General features: G+C 45.6%; 1 protein-coding gene across 3 annotated transcripts in view; it reads right to left on the bottom strand.

Annotated features, from left to right (window-relative positions):
• Positions 1-18572, bottom strand: part of SLC39A10 (solute carrier family 39 member 10) — an 802105-nt gene that overhangs the window by 154649 nt on the left and 628884 nt on the right. For all 3 annotated transcript variants that reach the window (XM_069615702.1, XM_069615703.1, XM_069615704.1), the window contains exon 8: positions 4529-4609. In XM_069615702.1, the coding sequence (XP_069471803.1) occupies positions 4529-4609 (81 nt within the window). The remainder of the gene's footprint in view (positions 1-4528; positions 4610-18572) is intronic.

The raw sequence follows: 18572 nt of genomic DNA, 5'->3' as shown, positions 1-18572 counted from the left end.
CCTGTTGGTCACCCAGACAGCGGTGCGGGTCTCTGGGAGAAAGAACTGGATACACGCGTCTCACGTCAAGAAACTTCCTCACCCTGTGCCACACGTTACAGAAGAAACAGAACCCCTCGCTGATACTGCAACCAACGATCCCAAAGCAGTAAGTAGCACTGAGAGTGTGTCGGAGAATCTCTCTGAGCCTGTTAGGCTTGGGGAAGCTGCCATTTTGTCTCCACACTCTCCAAAAGTTTTGCATCCGGAAACTGCTATTTCAAATTCGGCATCTTCACTTGCTTCCGACACGTTGCTTCCAGCAGGAAGTGACGCATATTGTTTCCGGATCAATCAGTACCAGTAAAAGTAAGGTACAATCTGCGTCCAAGAAAATAGACTTACGGCACGGTTTTGCTGTGCATTTGAAGAAGAAAAGGATCATTGAGGGCTTGTTTTTGCCCACATTTGAGAAAGGGGATTCTGTTGGCTAGGGTTGTGGAAGGACTAAGAAGTCGCTCGACCGGGAGGTCGCCAGCAACGAACATTGGAGTATTCGTCTGAAGACTACAATGCCTGCTACCGCTACCGCTCGTATGGGACTTGTAAATAAGGGGGTGACCAACCGGGACAATGGACAAAATGCCTGGGCCCCGAAAATGTATTGCTGTATTTTTATAATGATATTTGGGTTTTTAATAGTCGCTGCCTTAGGATTATGGTACCTTGAGGAAACACATTCTTTAGACCTTTTGTTACCTACTGAAAGTACACTTATTGTTCCTACTCCCTTTGTACATTTGCATACTCTATCCCCTAGGGACTCTCAGCACAGACAAAGGTACCACAATAACACTCTATTACTGATCATGAATGCTACGGATGCCATTTTTAATAAGTCTAACTGTTTGGTCTGCTCACATTTACCGCAACACGGGGATAAGGGGCTAGGTTGGTATATTCATCCTTTACCTTTGACAACTGCTTGCTATGCTTCTCTTAGAGCGCTGTTCTTTGGCCGTTGGAATGATAGCATCTCAGGGAACTTTGATGGCACCAATTTGAATAGTTTTGAGAAACGTGTTTTGACTCCCCTGGGATGCTCGCTTTTTTCGCAAACAGGAGTAAACCTAACATTGCTTCTATTAGGACTTCTGATAAACTGTCTCGTCCTTTCCAATCTTTGATTTCCTTTAAGATGGCTCCAACAGGCAATAAGGATGCCATGCCTCCTTCTTACACTGTTAATCATAGCCCTGAACCAGTTTCCTTTTGCATACAGAGGAATGGAACTCAGTCAATGGGAGATTTTCTAGGTTGTGCCAACGTTGCAAATTTGACTGGGAAAACAGACCTTTGTATGTAGGCGAACCGGTCTACTTTATCTGCGGTAATGTAGCGTTCCCATGGTTGCCCAGGGATTGGCAGGGAACCTGTTGTTATTTAGGGATACTGTTACCTGGGGTGTTTATAGCTAGTACAAGAGAAGTTTCAAAGGCTCGTCCACGGCGGGACGAGAATGGTGACACCCCAGTGCAAATCTTGGGAGATATAGCTAAATCAGTTGTGCCATTTTGGGGGCAGATAGCAAATTCAGAAGATATTAGAAAACTAGCGAGAGTACTGGAGAGAACCATCAACCCGGACCACGGATATACTCTATAATATGACATTAGAACATAAGGCGATAAGACTAGTAGCACTTCAAAACTGGATGGCATTAGATGTCATCCTGGCTGAACGTGGTGGAGTGTGTAAATTATTGGGGTCCGCTTGCTGTGTTTTCGTACCAGATTCCTCCCCAACCATCTTCAAGGCAATACAGAATCTGCACGTCCTTCGTTCCGAAGTGCCTGTTCCCGAGGGAAACTGGGATCTTAGCGATTGGTTCTGGGACTTCTTGCGAACTTGGGGTTGGAAGGTACTTTCGGTCTTGCTAATTACTTTGGGAATCTTGTTGTTTCTTTGTTGCTGTATTCAATGTCTACCTGGTATGTGTTCGATGCTAGGGGGATGTTGCGCTCAAGCGATAGGTTCGATAGGACATAAAGTGTATGCCCCAGTTAAAACTTCCAAAGAATATGTGTTGAAAGACATTTTAGCAAATGACCTAATGGCAAAAGATATTTCCGACAGTGATTCAGGGTGCATGGACGATGATGCATGGAGTTATTTGCAAGGAGATCCAAAGTAGTTTTAGCACTTGGCATAGGCCAAAAGGAGGGTTTGTTAAAAGAGAAATTATATCGTGCCTCCTATTTGCAATAAATATATGTATATTGGCCTACGCCAAGCTGCTCGAAAGTCGCTTGCGAAAGAGTCCGTGTTGCAAGGTCCTGACCTTAAATCAGTGTAAGCTGCCATTTTAGGCCAATCCGCCATTTTAGTATTTGCTTTGTAAAAGTCGCCCTGTGAGTTAAAATGGTGGACGATGTCATTCCAAAATACAACATGGCCGTCTTGACCTCTGTAAATAGCTAATATATAACTTGCCTGCAGGCCACTTGTTGAGGTCGTGAACTGAGACCTTGTCCTTCGTTGACTTGTGTGTAAGGTTTTACTCGTGTAAAGAAACTAATCCACGAGTATACCATAAAAACAATGTATTCAAATACTGAACATAGAACACTTGTTTAACCACATTGTATTCATGTTTAAAAAGACTAACATGGAAAATCCCAGATTACACAGTTGCTGTATAGGCTTGTTGATACATGTATTAAAAGCAAGCCAGTTATATGCGGTTGTTCGAGACTTGGCATGAACCCTAGATCGGTGATGTATTAAGTCGAATATTAACCCCGAAGTGGGGCTGGACATCGTGCCCACAAAGTGTATAAAAAGCAAATGCATTCTAATGTACAGCGTCTCTCACTGAACACACTGAACCACGCTGGAGTTCGTTGTGTTGTACTGAGGGCCGATAGCTATCTGATTTTGCTCTGTTTTTGTAACTGGATTCAGTATAAAATAAAGTACTTTGTATGTTCCTTTGTAACCCGTGTTCGGTGTATTTCCTTTTGGGGTACTCCGCCTCGATATTTTGATTTTGTTTTCACATTCTGTGTGGTTATGCTGGAGCTTTTTGCAGACTGCGCTTGTTGCCAGTTACTTCACCGATTGCTTGCCCAGGCCTGCAGCGGCTTGCATTTGCGCCATCTGGGGCCAAATATCCTTATTTATAGCTCTTGTATCTGTCCTTTCTACTTGGTTCTTGTAGGTCTTTCTCTGCTTTTGTTATGCTGCTTTAAGGTCTCTTTATTTCTCTTGTGCTTTAGTCCTGCTGCTGTGATTTACCTTTTCTGCTGTAATACGTCTTGTGCCTCGCCATCTTCATGCTATATGCTATCGTTGCTGTTTTCTATTTGCTGGTGCTGTGTTTTATCTCACTGTTTTCTTTTTTTGTGACTACTGTATTTATCTGGCTTTTCTATTAGTGTCCGTCTCTTGTGCGTTTTATTTTTGGTTCTTAATCAGCCTTCATTTATCTTTCTCTTTACAGTTCCCATAGCAAGCGGCTTCCAGTAAAAGAGTTGGCAGAGCGGGACCAAAGAAATGCACGCGATGAGCAACTTACCTCAGAATGTTTCCAAGTTGCGAGCATGTGAAGCGCTGCTCGATTTATTATATATATTCTTATTTATTTCAGGTCCGGAGCATGTAGCCATAAGAAAAGTCTCAGAAGGCGTCAGGTGGAATCGCTAGTAAGTATTGGAGTCTGAGCATGGTAAGCCATCTGCGGTCAGGTTGACAGTATAATGCGAAGCAAGGGCGTGGGCACAGGGCGTGACTTAAATGGCCCTGGGTCCACTGCCTTTGTGATCTAGAGCAAAGTTCAGATGATATAGCTTGTGGAGCACACAGTGACCATATTGGGAGACGATTGAGCTCTAATGCGGTAGCCATCTTTAAAGGGTACTGTACTACCTTGTAATGAGTGCTGCAACCACCATCTTCTCACCAGTGAGGTTAAGCCTCCGCCTGCATGTGGAGTAACTGGGGTACATGGAGTACCTGAGGTAAATGGGGTCCCAGAGGTAAATGGGGTCCCAGAGGTAAATGGGGTCCCAGAGGTAAATGGGGTCCCAGAACCCATGATCCCAGAACACGTGACCATAAAAGTGATGCCTGATTAGATAAACAGCACATTAAAAAAGTCAGAATTACCCAAGAAAGCAGACTGATAGGAGTTGTAATGTTCGAGAGCTGTTATTAAATACGTTTGTTTTGTTCTTGGCTGCGGAAGAGAAAAAGTAAAGAAATGAAAAACCTAATGCTTGCCTCCGTGTCCGATAGAATCAAGACTCTCCCTGCACTATTCTAGTCTGTGTACTCTATTTGCAAATGAGATCTATTTCCACATTACATTACCCACAGTATTTCATCAATTGCGTATATTTATTAAGACATTTCCTGATTGTTTTTAAGGTGCACATATGCATGTATTACTTAGAACCTGTTAACATGTAACATACCCTTCTTTTACCCCTCTGAAGAATTACTAAATTGTACAATTTGCACGAAAAATAGGATTCATTAAATAGATTACCCAATTCGTGTGGAAGTTCATGGCAAAATACTGCAACGGATGTACTAATGCCACCTGTCAAACCAGCACTAAATGCAGCACCTGTAGAAAAAAAAGGTGAAGAGATTAGCCTTTTAATTTATAGTTTTTACAGACGAGTTCAGAAACAGTATCACAATTCAAATTCAACAAAGTTGACTAAATAGTTACTCAAAACAAGTTTATTTTTTATGTAAACACCACCACCATTCACTGCTTATATTTTGGAAAGTCTTGCATATCACTGACATTTATATAGCTCTCTATATTTTTTTTAAATATTTTTTTTTAACATTCTCAACATCTGATGCAAGTGGCTTTATGGGTCACCACAGAGTTCCCAAAATTGTTCCAAGTCAATGAGAAACCAAACCCCCATCCTGATTGCTACCATAACTGATGAAACAAAAATCACAGTAAAAATGCCTGGGCAATTAAAACAATTAGAAGTCGGCTCCAGCGCTATTATTCCTAGAAGCCAATATGGTAAAATATTACCCACAAGCCTGTAGCCCCTAATCCTTACGTCTGAGCCACAAATAGGATCCCTAGTGCATTCACTCACCATCAGTCGGTCAAGTTATATACAGAACAGTGTAAGAACTTGTAGCAACAAAGTGCTTGGTCATTTGACCCGCAGTCCAGGGATCTTATCTTTCAAATTCCCCAAATCAGTATTCACAGCTGCTTAACAGCATAAAGGAAAATGGCCTTATCCCTAAAGAATGGCCCTTCCCACTGAGGCGTTACTGCGCAGTCTGATACACTTTAATGTGATTGTTTCACCCCCTCTGACCCAGCACTGGCCCAGCATTGTGTATCCACAGCTGCAGAAACTCCACTGACTTAATTGATTTAAACCCCAGCCTTTATTTTCAGAAGCCTAGCTTTTGGAGACCTTTACAAAGTGTTACTTTAGAGATTTTACGATAATCAGTAATATGCATCCTCTGGCTCTTGACCGGGTGTTGACTCGGCTCTTGACCATAGTCCCAGTTGGACAGATTATACTGGACATTACTCCTGTCAGGCTATGTGCAAGTACACCAATGGATGACCAGGAGTCTGATGCTCCTGTTCTGAAGGATGTTTCAGATGTGTATTACATTTAATGGTGAACATTATTTGCGTAACCATCCCTACAGGTAAGGAGTGTATCAGCCACTTTTACTCCCTGAAAATAGGCAAATACTCCCAAAAAATTAAAATAGGGAGTAAAAATATTCCCAACAAAAAAACAAACAGACACGTAGCACTGTGTGCCCCTGCTTTCACCCAAACAGCAAAAAACAAAGGGGGTCCTGGGAGTCTCTCTTCCAGACATTAGTCCTGGTTGCGAGAGCCTTACCCAGATTCTTTAGCTCACTATCTTTCACAGAGAAATATCCCAATCATATCAGTCTTTGCCCTGCCCAGTGGCAGTCCAGCACCGAAATGCTAGGCAATTCTCCTCTGAACAAGAGTACCAACAGCAACCCCAGACACGTGTTTCGGTCTGGTTGGACCTCATCAGTAGGGCGGAGCTGTGCCTCTCTAAGAATAGTGGGCAAGGGGTCCACGGCTGGATTCCCCTAGTAACTTAGGGTGAGACCCAAAGTTACTTAGATATGCAAAAAAACAAGGGGGGTCCTGGGAGTCTCTCTGCCAGACATTAGTCCTGGTCGCAAGGGCCTTATCCAGATTCTTTAGCTCATTATCCTTCACAGAGCAGAAATAACCCAATCATATCAGTCTTTGTCCTGCCTAGGGGCAGTCCAGCACCACCATCTTAAAATGGGAGGACTTGCCCCTTGTACAACACACCACCCACGAAATTCAAAAGAAGCACCTACAATTTCTTCAAGCAGCGGTCAAGGCCCTCCTGCAAAAAGGGGCCCAAGAGGATTTGCCACCAAAAGAACAAAATCAAAGGGATTTAATTCCGCCTATTTCCTAGTTCTGAAGAAGTACAAGACATTGCATCCGTCCTCGTTTTAAAGCCGGCAAACAAATGTGTCAAACCGCAACAATTCAGAATGTCAACATTGATACCACTGCTGAAGCAAGATCTCATGCCAGTCTGGACATGAAAGATGCATACTTTCATATTTCCAGGCTTCCAAAGCACAGAAGCTAACTTCGGATCCAGGTAACTATCAATTAAAAGTTCTGCCTTTTGATATAACATTGGGTCCAAATATAATCACAACAGAGTTGCCAGTAGTTGCAGTATACGTGAGCAGAGAGAGGATTAATGTGCAGACTTACTTCGATGATTGGCTGATAACAGGTAACAATGCCACACAGTGCCGAAGGCACAACTAAGTATCAACTAAGCTGTTATACCACTTTGGACTGTCATAAATGCACTCAAATCAAGCCTAAGGCCAATCAAAACAAACATGTTTCTGAGAACAAAACGATACTCATGTCAGGTACTAACCTTCCCATGCCAAGAAAGGATCGAAACTTTCTTGGAAACAGTACCACTTTATCAATCATCAAACACGATAACTGGACCAAAGGCAATTAAACTGTTGGGGGCAACGGGTGGCATCATGCATACACTTAGACCACACGTGCCAGAATACGCACAAGATCATCCCAGAAGTGGCTGAGTAACACTAGTATCAAGCAACAGGGAATTGGAAAGATAGATTGGCTGTGATACAAAAGGTCACCCATGGACTCAAATGTTGGAACACACAAAACATGACCAAAGGATGCCAGCTTCCAAATCCTCACCCAGGCATTTCAGCATTACAACCAATGCTTTGGTGACACAGTGTTGATAACACCTGGCATCCAACATAGTGCAGGGGATATGGACCAATCAGAAAACAGTTACAAATCAAGTTCTTAATGCTCAAGGCAACACGCAGTGTCCACACATCGACATAAGGACATAATTAGCTCATAGGACAGAATTTAAAAAGCAATAAAAAAATGTATTATAAGTCTGGCAAGTAATGTCACCTCTTGGTAAGAGCTTTCGTTTTAAAGCATGTGTCAGTATTTGTTTGGAGTTAGAAGGTGGTCATTTTAATAATATATTAATAAATAGCAAAAGAGGTTCCTCAGTGCAGAATCTGATCAAAATATGCATTTCATCTAGAACCGTGTAGGGTAGTATATGCACAATGTTGGAGGTGTTCTTAAGGGGATGCGTTGCAATAATGTCTAAAGGAAAAAGTAGCTCAAAAGTAAAAGCAGCAACCTTGGTGCACACAATATGGCATAAACATTAATGTACACTCTATCCCAGCTAACTTCACAGAGTTCCGGGACTTCCTCACTACCCACAACCTAGACCTTCTAGCTGTCACGGAAACCTGGCTCCACGAAGCATCTGGCCCGCCATTGTTTTAGCTCTCCCCCAAGGGTATAGCATCTATCGGCAGGACCGCCAGCTCTCGAAAGGGGTGAGGGGGAAGGGGTAGCCCTTATAGTAAAAGAATCCTTACAGATCAGACAAATTAACTCTCCTCTAGACAGTAACATAGGCACCATCTCCCTCAATCTCTCTATCGCCCAGTTGCACCATCGGAATCTACATCATTATTGGCCTCCTCATCCAGCAGCCGACTACCATGAAAACCTACTACACCTCACTCATTGGTAACAACCTAAAAACCGCTACCAAATCCATTCTCCTTGGCAATCTCAACCTGGGATTCAATGATCCTAAAGACCTGCATGCAAACTCGCTCACCATAACCCTAAACGCCATGGACTTCCTACAACTAGTCAAAAGCCCCACTCACGCTAAAGACTAAATCCTAGATTGGATAGTGGATCACAACTGCTCCACCACAATCAGCGCTAATTTTCCCTGTCGCTGGACAGACCACCATGTTATTTTCTTCTCCATACCCAAACTGACCAAGACCAAAACTCACACTCCACCTCTACCGCCCTCCCTTGCTAGGAGTTCCTGCAAATTAACTAAAGAGAACCTCCTACCTTATGTCACCTCGCCTATTTTTAAACCTCCATTCTCAAACGACCCTATTCTGCTAGCACAAACTTACAACGATACACTCAAGAAAGCAGTGGAATCCACAGCCCCACTATCTCTAAAAAAAGCTAAATCTGGAAGACATGCCAATGCATGGTTCACAGAGGACCACCTTGAACTACGTGCCCTGAAGCACACTGCGCTGTCCAAATGGCAATGAAACCCCCAAGAATCCACCAAAAAAAAAAAAAGAGTTCAACTGGATAGCTACTAAATATAAAAAAACATCATCCACCTGCTTCAACACCAGAATTACTAATCCAAGGAGATGGTCGCTAGTTTCAGGGAATTAGTGGCACCAGCTCCTACCACACAGGTCATCTCTAAAGAGGAACCTTTGTGCTCCAGCATACAACCATGCTCAACAAAATACACATCTTACAGAACAAAATCAGAACTAGCCAAATCACCCCCTTCCTCTCCCCTTCCCACTACTCCTACGACCAACACTCCCACTCTGGTCAAATCATGCTTCTCCTTTAAGGACGTCACAGACCTGGAAGTTCTCACCGTCCTCAAACACATCAAACCGTCCAATTGCAATGGTGATATTTGCCCAGCCAATATAATCAAAGACTGCGCAACCACCCTAGCCCCATTCCTCACCACTTTTATAAATGCCTCATTCGCATCAGGTATGGTTCCTCCATGCGTTAAAGAAGCCTGGGTACGCCCGCTCCAAAATAAAACCTCTCTAGAGCCTACCTCCCCTAACAACTACTGTCCCATCACCACAGTTGCATTCCTCCTAAAAATTCTGGACAAAGCAGTATACATTCAAGTCCAACACTTCCTACAAACGAACTACATTCTAGGTAAGCATCAATCGGGCTTCCGCGTGGGTCATGGCACTGAATCAGCCTTACTAGACTTTAAAAAAAAACAACTATGCGAAATCATTGATAAAGGGAAACCAGCACCACTACTCCTCCTCCTCGACCTATCTGCTGCGTTTGAACTAGTGGACCACAAGACCCTTTGCAGACACCTCAGTTCTCACTCAAAGCCACCGCTTGGATCTCCTCCTTTCTCGAAGGGAGAGCCATGAGAGTGTTCTCAGACCAGGCCTGTGCAGCGCCCACCACTATACACTGTGGAGTCCCGCAGGGCTCCTGTATCACTCCCACCCTTTACAATACTTTTACCAAACCACTCTGGCATCCAGGACGCGGTAGGCATAGCATACACCAACTATGCCGACGACACACATGTCCTCCTCCCCCTCTCAGCCACCTACGAAGCGGACGCTAAAACACTTGGATGGTGGCCAACGGCCTGAACTGAGACAAAACAGAAATCCTTCTAGTTGGTCCCAAGGAAACGCTCAAACGCCACAGGCAATACACCTCCTTCACTTGCGACGACACTCAGATCCCGGTCTCTACCTCCATTAAGACTCTTGGTGTCTACCTGGACTCCACACTCTCCATGTCACGTCAGGTAAACACAATTGCATCTTCAGCAGCTTACTCCACCAAGCTGATGAATGAGGTCAAACCCTTCCCATCTACCCAGAACTGTCTTTCAATTGACAGAGCCACCATAGGCTCAAAACTAGACTACTGCAATGTCCACCTAGCCGACACCTCAGTAAAAAACACCAGACAGCAAATAATTAAAAAAGCTATCCGCGCTGCCCTCAACATACCAAAGAGGGAACACATTTCAGCTGCACACACTGGCTCCCTGTTAAAGAACGTATCCTCTTCAAGACACTTGCCATCACACACAAGTGCCTCACGCACCCAGCCCCAGCATATCTGTCGGAAAGACTAGTCCGAGAAATCTCATCCAGAGCACACTACCTTAACCAGCTCTACACGCCCATGGTTAAGCGTGCCAAGGCTGGCGGTCCCAGCTTCCCTTTCATTGCCTCTAAACAATGGAACACCCTGCCACCTTCCCTCAGGAATGAACACTCTCACCCTGCCCTCCGCAACGCCTTAAAAACAAGGTTATTTATCTAAGGCACACACGTACACCTCAGCACCACCTGGCAACTCTTACAGGGGATGCACCATGATACTTCTGTTGTAGCTGTAACCTTCAACGTCCAACCACGCTGCCCATGCACCATTTATTCATTTACAGTTATCTGTCAGTACCAGATTTGCCTGTAACCCTACGAACCGCGGACTGCTCTCGCTTTTCTGTCTGTGTCTTTTTCTGCAACTAACTAAGCCTTCTTGTAACAGTGCCACGATGCCCAAGGGCTGCTTTGTGTGCTTTATAAATGTAAAAATAAATAAACAACTGCGGAAAGGGTGATTTCAGCCTTGTAACAATCTTGCATACAAGTGGCTATCCTTCTGGTTTTCCAGGAGGATTAACTCAGTAAATAGTAACTAAACTGCTTGAAGATTGCACACAGCCAGATAATAGACAGCTTGCTCAGCCGCAGAAGCTGGATATGGATACTAGGGAAATAAAGACATCCAATTAAGAAAATCCAGAAAACGCTTCAGCAGAAGGTTAATCCTCCCAGCCGATATCACTGCAACCCAGAATACTGCAATAAGATCAAATGATGTATGAGCCAAATAAGATCTGATTTCACACAACGTCAGATTAATTAACAGGGTGGGGCGATGGATTGAAAGGATGCTTTACCTCAGCCTTATACAATGAAAACCACTCCCAAGTCATATGTGATACATTTGTATTCTGGATCCTTACGTGTAAGAACAAGTTACTTCTTACCTGGTAACTTTCTTTCGATGGGATGTTCCTCCGACGTATTCCTCTCCAGCTTGCTGGACTCGGAATATTTTTTTCAGTAGAGGGCGCTGCGCGCCGATGTCCCTCGACAGCCTCTCTCGGCGCCGACGTCATCATGCTTATAAATAGACTCGCGCAGCGTCCATTGCTCAGCTCCGTTTTGACGTTAACAGTTGTTTTACATTAATTGGTTATTGACACAGAAGGAGCGTAAACTGTAATCACAAGGGAAGTTTTACTGAGGGGATGGATGGGAGGGGCGATAAGGAATACGTCAGAGGAACATCCCATCGAAAGAACGTTACCAGGTAAGAAGTAACTTGTTCTTCTAAGGGATTGTGTCCTCCGACGTATTCCTTATCTTGATAGACCCCCATAGCAGTGGTGTGTAACTGGAGGTGGGAGTAAAATTGCCATGTTTCCCTTCAAGAATGAAGGGAGTGCAACACAGCTTTGCCAAATCTAGTCTCTTGGCGAGAGGACGACTCCAGGTTGTAAAATCTTGTGAAGGTATGTGCAGACGACCATGTGGCAGCCGCACATATGTCTCGAATCGGTACCCCTCTTTGGAGGGCCGAAGAGGCTGCGATACCCCTGGTTGAATGAGCCCTAAATTTTTGAGGAGGCTCTTTCCCTGCCAGTTTGTAACATTCCAGAATGGCCAAAATAATCCATCTGGAAATGGTCCGTTTTGTTATCGGTAATCCCAATTTGTGCCCTGAGTAACCTATGAACAGTTGGTCTGCTTGATGTAAAAGCTCAAAGCCCGCCTTGGGTCCAGCCTATGTAGCCTTTCTTCCTCTTTCCCCGGATGGGGAGGGGGATAAAATGAAGGTAAGGTTATCTTCTGAGTGATGTGGAATTCAGAAACCACCTTTGGGAGGAAATTAGGCTTCACTTGTACGAAAACTTTGTCTTTATGAAAAATTGTATGAGGGGGTTTACAAGATAGAGCTTGTAATTCGCTCACCCTCCTAGCAGATGTCAATGTCACTAATAAGACAGTTTTAAGGGTGAGAAACCTTAGCGAACAAGAGTGGAGTGGTTCAAAAGGAGTACCCATCAGGAAATTTAAGACTAAATTTAAGTCCCATAAGGGAACTTGGAATGGTCTTGGAGGATAGACATTGGTTAATCCCTTCAGAAATTGCATTACTAAGGGTAACTTGAAATACGATGGTTCATCTTCAGTGCGCTTGAAAATCGATAGCGCTGCAAGATAGCCCTTGATAGTGCCAACCTGAAGGCCCGAATTTGCCAAATAGAGTAGAAAAGATAACACCGTTGGTGTACCACATGAAAAGGGGTCGATATTCTTTTCTCTACACCAGCTACAAAATTTGTTCCAACGGCAGCGGTATAACGTCTTTGTTGCTGGCCTTCTTGCCGAAAGCAACACCTCCATGACGTCATCTGGGAGGTCCCAATCCTTGTATCTCAACCTTTCAGATACCAAGCGTGACGGTTGAGAGTTCTGATGTCTGGCTGGAGAACCTGACCTCCCTTCTGCGAGAGAAGATTCTCCTTGAGTGGAAGATGAATTGGAGGGCAGATGAACATGTCCAGAAGGTCCGGGTACCACGTTCTCCTGGCCCAGTCCGGGGCAATTAGGATCATGGCTTTCCGGAACCTTCTCAACCTCCTGATCATTTGCTGAATAACAGGGACTGGAGGAAACGCGTACAGAAGTGGAAACTCCCAGTCCACTACGAACGGGTCCCCCTAGAGCTCCTCTCGGGGGAAATTCCCTTGAACAAAACTGATCGCACTTCCTGTTGATGCTGGTGGCGAACAGATCCACTTAAGGGGTTCCCGAAAGGGTGAAGATCTGTTGAAGGACTTCCTGAGCTAGTTCCCACTCGTGGGAGACTGTACTCTGCCTGCTCAGAGCGTCCACCGTCAAGTTTTTCTCTCCGGCTAAGTGAACTGCCGATAGAGAGATTCCTTCTTGGATTGCCCAAAACCAGAGCTGCATCGCCTCTCTGCACAGAGGCAGTGATCCTACGCTTCCTCTTTTGTTGAGGTAGTGCATGGCCATTGTGTTGTCCGTCATTATCGGGACATTTTTCCCCATGTACAGTTGGCAGAAAAGCCTTCAGCGCTAGTCTGATTGCTCTCAGCTCTAACAGGTTGATATGTAGTCTGGACTCCGATGGAGACCAACGACCGCTGATGGTCAAGTAGTTGGCATGGACTCCCCACCCCGTGAGTGAGGCATCTGTGACTACTGTTATCTCCGGCCATGGTTGCCAAAACAGTTCTCCTTTCAAGATGTTCTCCTGACAGGACCACCACTGAAGGTCTCGAGCCACCTTGTCCGGAACCTGAAGGAGATATGTCATTCTCCCTGAGAATTGCGACCACTGAGTTCTTAGTGCCCAATGAAGAGATCTCATTCTCAGGCGAGCCTCTGGCACAAGGAAGATGGAGGATGCCTAGCAACCTCAAAAAGTCGAAGGCTGGGAGACGTTGGGCATTTTGAAACTTGGTGACCATCTGCAGAATATCTTGAGCCCTCACTTCTGGTGGCGAGGCTTTTCCCAGGGAAGTTTCCAGGACCGCTCCAATGAACTGGAGTCTCCGTGATGGTATCATCTGTGACTTCTTTAAATTGAGGGAGAAGCCCAGTTTGTGAAGGAAGTGGCAGACATAATCTAGCTGGGTCTGAGCTTGTTCCGGAGATACAGTTCTGATCAGCCAATCGTCGAGGTAGGGGTAGACGTGAATCCCTTCCCTCCTTAGACTTGCAGCCACTACCGACATTAGCTTGGTGAAGACCCTCGGGCGGTGGTCAGCCCAAATGGCAGCACTCAAAATTGATAATGAAAGCCGCCAATTGCGAACCTCAGGTATTTCCTGTGTTTGAGATGGATTGGTACATGGAAATAAGCATCCTGAAGGTCCAGAGATACCAGCCAGTCCCGGAGCTGGAGGGCCTGAAGGATCTGAGAGAGAGTTACCATCTTGAACTTGTCCTTCCTGAGGAACTTGTTCAATTCTCGTTAGTCCAAGATAGGTCTCAGTCCTCCGTCCTTCTTCGGTATTAGGAAGTAGGCTGAGTACCAGCCCTTGTTCCTCTCCGCTACAGGTACCGGTTCTATGGCACCTTTCTCCAGCAGGTCTACAATTTCCTGCAAGAGAAGTGGATCTGGAACTTTCCAAGAGCTGTTCCCCGGTGGATGACTGAGGAATGCATAGAAAAGGCAGGCTGTAAACTTGGGCAACTGTCTCCAATGCCAAAGCATCTGACGTAATAGCCTGCCATTCCGTCAGATGTTGAGTTAGCCTGCCCCCTACTGGTGTCTTGTGAGGAGAGTCCTCAGAGTGATTTAGAGGTGGCTGATGCAGGTGCCGAGGGTAAAGAGGCACCTGCTGCTGCGGCTTTTGTATTTTTACCCCGTCAACCTCGGGTGAATCTTTTTTGACCTCTTTGAACCGACTGTCCTCTGCCTTTTCCGAATGCGGAATAAAAGCAAAAGGACTTACTTCTTCAAGAGGTTCCTGAGGGGCGATATGGCATTTGACGGATTGCAGCTCCCAGGGACTTTGCTGCTGCTTTGGATGTCTAACTTTTCTAGGCTGTCATCCGCCTTCTTACCAAACAAAGAAGAGCCGTCAAAGGGCATATTTAAAAGTGTGGCATGTACATCTGAAGCAAACCCAGACTTCGCAACCACGCAAATCTGCGGGTTGTAGTACTTGCTGCCATGGCCCTACTGATGCTGACAGCAGAATCAATGCCAGTTTGAAGGGATTCGTACATTGCGTCTTTACCATCCTTAATGATGTTTAGAAACGCTTCCCTTTCTTCTCCCTCTGGGAGGCAGTCAGCCGCTGATGAAGCACACTCCCAAAGTGTATGGCTGAACCTTGCGAGCGTACAATTAGCGTTAATAGATTTCAACGCCATGCTACATGCAGAAAAAACTTTCTTAGCCATAGAGTCGTATCTTTTGTCATCCATGTCCTGTGGAACAGTAGGGTATGCCGATCTACTGCCTGATGCAGTTGCTGCTTGAAAAACCAGACTCTCTGGAGTTGGATATTTAGACAAAAATGCAGGGTCAGTAGTAGATACCCTATATTTGGCTGATAACTTTTTGTTAACCGCCAGGATAACCTCAGGAGTTTCCCAGTTAGCCAATATTTTTCTTTGTAATGCAGCGTGAAATGGAACCACAGGATCCTCCTGTGGGTCTTTAACTAAAATGTCTGTAAGGTCATCCTGTTGGAATGCATATGAAGGTGTAGACCAACCCATGAATTCTATAATTCTTGCCATTAAAATTCTGTAAGGGGTCTGGGCATGTTCCCCTGGGTCTGGTTTGGCAAATTCTATTTCTGGGGAAGTATCTAACCCACTTGCCTCATGTAAGGATTCTCGAAGATCCTTTAACCTATTTTCCTCAGAGGTAAATTCCTCTGGTTCAGGTGTTGCAGATCTTTGCAACCCAAAGGGTCTTTCTTGATCCGAATCCTCCCCTTCCTCATAAATTGAAGACAAAGGTCTGAAATGATCAGACCTTGGAAATGGCTTAAATCCCATTTCCAGAGCAGAAGGGGCTACATTTGTCATAATTGGTTGAGAAAACGTCGACCTCAGAGGTTTCGAAAACACCGAAAAAGGCGTTGAGAAGATTGGAAGAGGCCTCGAAGAACTCGAGAGGATCGGAATCCTACTCGAGGTTGTCGATGACATTCTCGAAGTCGTATTAGAGGCCCTGGGTATGACCACTGGCTGCGAGGTAGTGACGACCGTGGGTTTGTTCTTTTTCGGCATCGAAGACGGCGTCGATTTGATCGACCTATGCGTCGATGAGCTCTTCGATAATGGCATCGATGATGCAAATTTATGCATCGAGGGGACTTTCGACGATGGCGTCGATGGCACAGTGCCTTTGCTCGAGGGTTCGCAACGCTCTCTAGTAGTTTCTTTCGCCGGGTACAACGACTCGCAGCGTTTTGATTTTTCGGGTCTTTCACCCAGGGTATCACCCTCAGCTGTCTACGAGGGGGTCGAGGCCGCTTTCTTGAAGACGCTAAGCATCCTTTTACGTAATTCCTCCCACTCAGCCTGAGAACTATGTTTTGTGGGGCAGGTGACTCTTTCCGGAGAAACAGAAGAAGACGACGAGTAAGGTGATCTTCGACATCTCTTACTTGAATGCTTGGATCTCGAAGAGTGGGGGGAACTGCTTCGAGACCTAGAACGAGAATGTTTCCTGTGTCGGCGAGGAGACGAATGTCTCGACTCTGCCGAGGAAACTTTGGAAGGAGTTTTAACTGTCTTACCTCTCTCAAGCTTCCCCTTACGCTCCTTCAAGGGTTTCACCGTCATGGACATGCAGTCCTCGCACTCCGAACATTGGTGCTCCGATCCCAGGCACCACAAACAGATCCTGTGAGGATCTGTCAACGACATTTTCTTTCCACAGTCTCGACATTTTTTGAAGCCGGACGGTGGAGTCGTCGGTTCGGATGAGGAAGCCATCGAGTAAGAGTTGGTATTCTGGAGGAATAATGAAGAACATTTTCTGACTAACGAACTGGGCAACGCGATTCTGAGGCCCACAAAGCGCGGAAAAACGGAACTGAGCAACGGATGCTGCGCAAGTCTATTTATACGCATGTTGACGTCTGCGCCGATACGGAGGCTGTCGAGGGACATCGGCTCGATGGACGACGACGCACAGTGCCCTCTACTGAAAAAAAAATTCTGAGGCCAGCAAGCTGGAGATGATCTATCAAGATAAGGAATACGTCGGAGGACACAATCCCTTCGAAATAAAAAATAAGGCATGGTAATGCAAAAAGATAACACTTTTTCTTATGCTGCGCTCCTGAACGGTTTCTCCATTCTACCTAAGATAATGGACACATTTCCATTAGAAAAACTCAAGTTCAGACAGGCTTCGTCTTCAGGAACCAAAGGGGCCAACCTCAAACAACGGGAGTAGTGGGGATCTGGCCTCTGGTGTTAAGGGAGGATGACCATAGACTTATTTGCAACAAGGCCGACTTGGCCCAGGCCTATGGCTGCAGATTGCCAGAGGAGCGGCATTTTATTGCTGTTTATTTTCAATTTACTGGTTGTCATTTTTTAAATCTAAAGCCAATTTTGTTTCTCCAAGTCTGGCGGATGCACAACAAGTAATTTTGAGCTGTTAGCAGCCATTTCACCCTGACAGCTAGTCTTTGATGGGCAAACTTGTAAATATGTCTGATATTTATGAAAGCTTTATTGTTAGGGTGACTTTTGTTTATATAAAATAAAAAGGAAAAGCGTACCAAACCCAGCATGCTTTAGGTATTTAGTGATTCAGCCATACAACTTTCACAGACATATATGACAGATGAACAAGTTACTTCTTACCTTGTAACGTTCTTTCGATGGGATGTTCCTCCGACGTATTCCTCATCTTGATAGATGTCATGCACAACAAATCAGTTACACAACTACGCACCACCCCGCTTGATACCCCGACACACACTGCTAAACTTCCCGGGTCACAGTCCACCTCCCAAGCCATCCCTTCACCTATGGTGCGAGGGAGTCGTCATCACCGGCGGATTCGGGCCGTGCGTAGAGGCCGGCCCGGTTTGTTGCCTCGTTTCCATTGGCAACTCCCGTGGAGACTGCGTTCGGGCTGGAGCACCCGATCGCGGTTACTTCCTGGTTCCGCGACGGCTTCCCGATCACGTGCTCAGGTTTCCGCTCACGTGACTGGGAGCCGGCACACGTAAAAGCCGGGAAGTTGGAGTTGCTCACCGCTGCACAGCGGTTTCACGACTCTGTTTGGCGCTTTCAGGATTCACGTTGTTTGCTGCATCGGATTTGGACTCAGGCTTACGAACCACGAATTGGCTTTCTTGCTCCATGGATACTGTCGCTCGGAACTCTGCACGGATATTGGTATTTTGGACTCTTTTGCTACACTCTACGGATTGCTTTCGGATTTCCCCTCTGGCTTTCGACCTTTCGACCATTGGCTTCGTGATCAGGTTCAAGTTCCCTTCGGCTACGGAAGGGCTACAGGTATCAGCCGGTACCTACCATCTGGGACATGGCTGCCCGGATCTTTGACGCTCCCTCGCATCTGACCCCAGGCACCTTAGCACCATCCCGCTAGACTTAGGTAAGAGAGTTTTGCACACTTCTTTATATCACAGTACTGTGTTTGCCTGTGCTAACCCTAACTTCCTTTCAACAGCCTCCGGGGTCCTCTGCGTCATCGGATCCGGCGAACCACCAAACCACCTGTGGCCTCAAAGCTCGCACAGGGAGTTTCTTTACTCTCTCCCTGTGGGTGA

Source organism: Ambystoma mexicanum, chromosome 9 (assembly GCF_040938575.1).
Source record: "Ambystoma mexicanum isolate Mex_15411 chromosome 9, UKY_AmexF1_1, whole genome shotgun sequence".
Lineage (NCBI taxonomy): Eukaryota > Metazoa > Chordata > Amphibia > Caudata > Ambystomatidae > Ambystoma > Ambystoma mexicanum.
The sequence above is the reverse complement of the archived record's forward strand: the minus strand, read 5'-3'. Positions and strand labels throughout refer to the sequence as shown.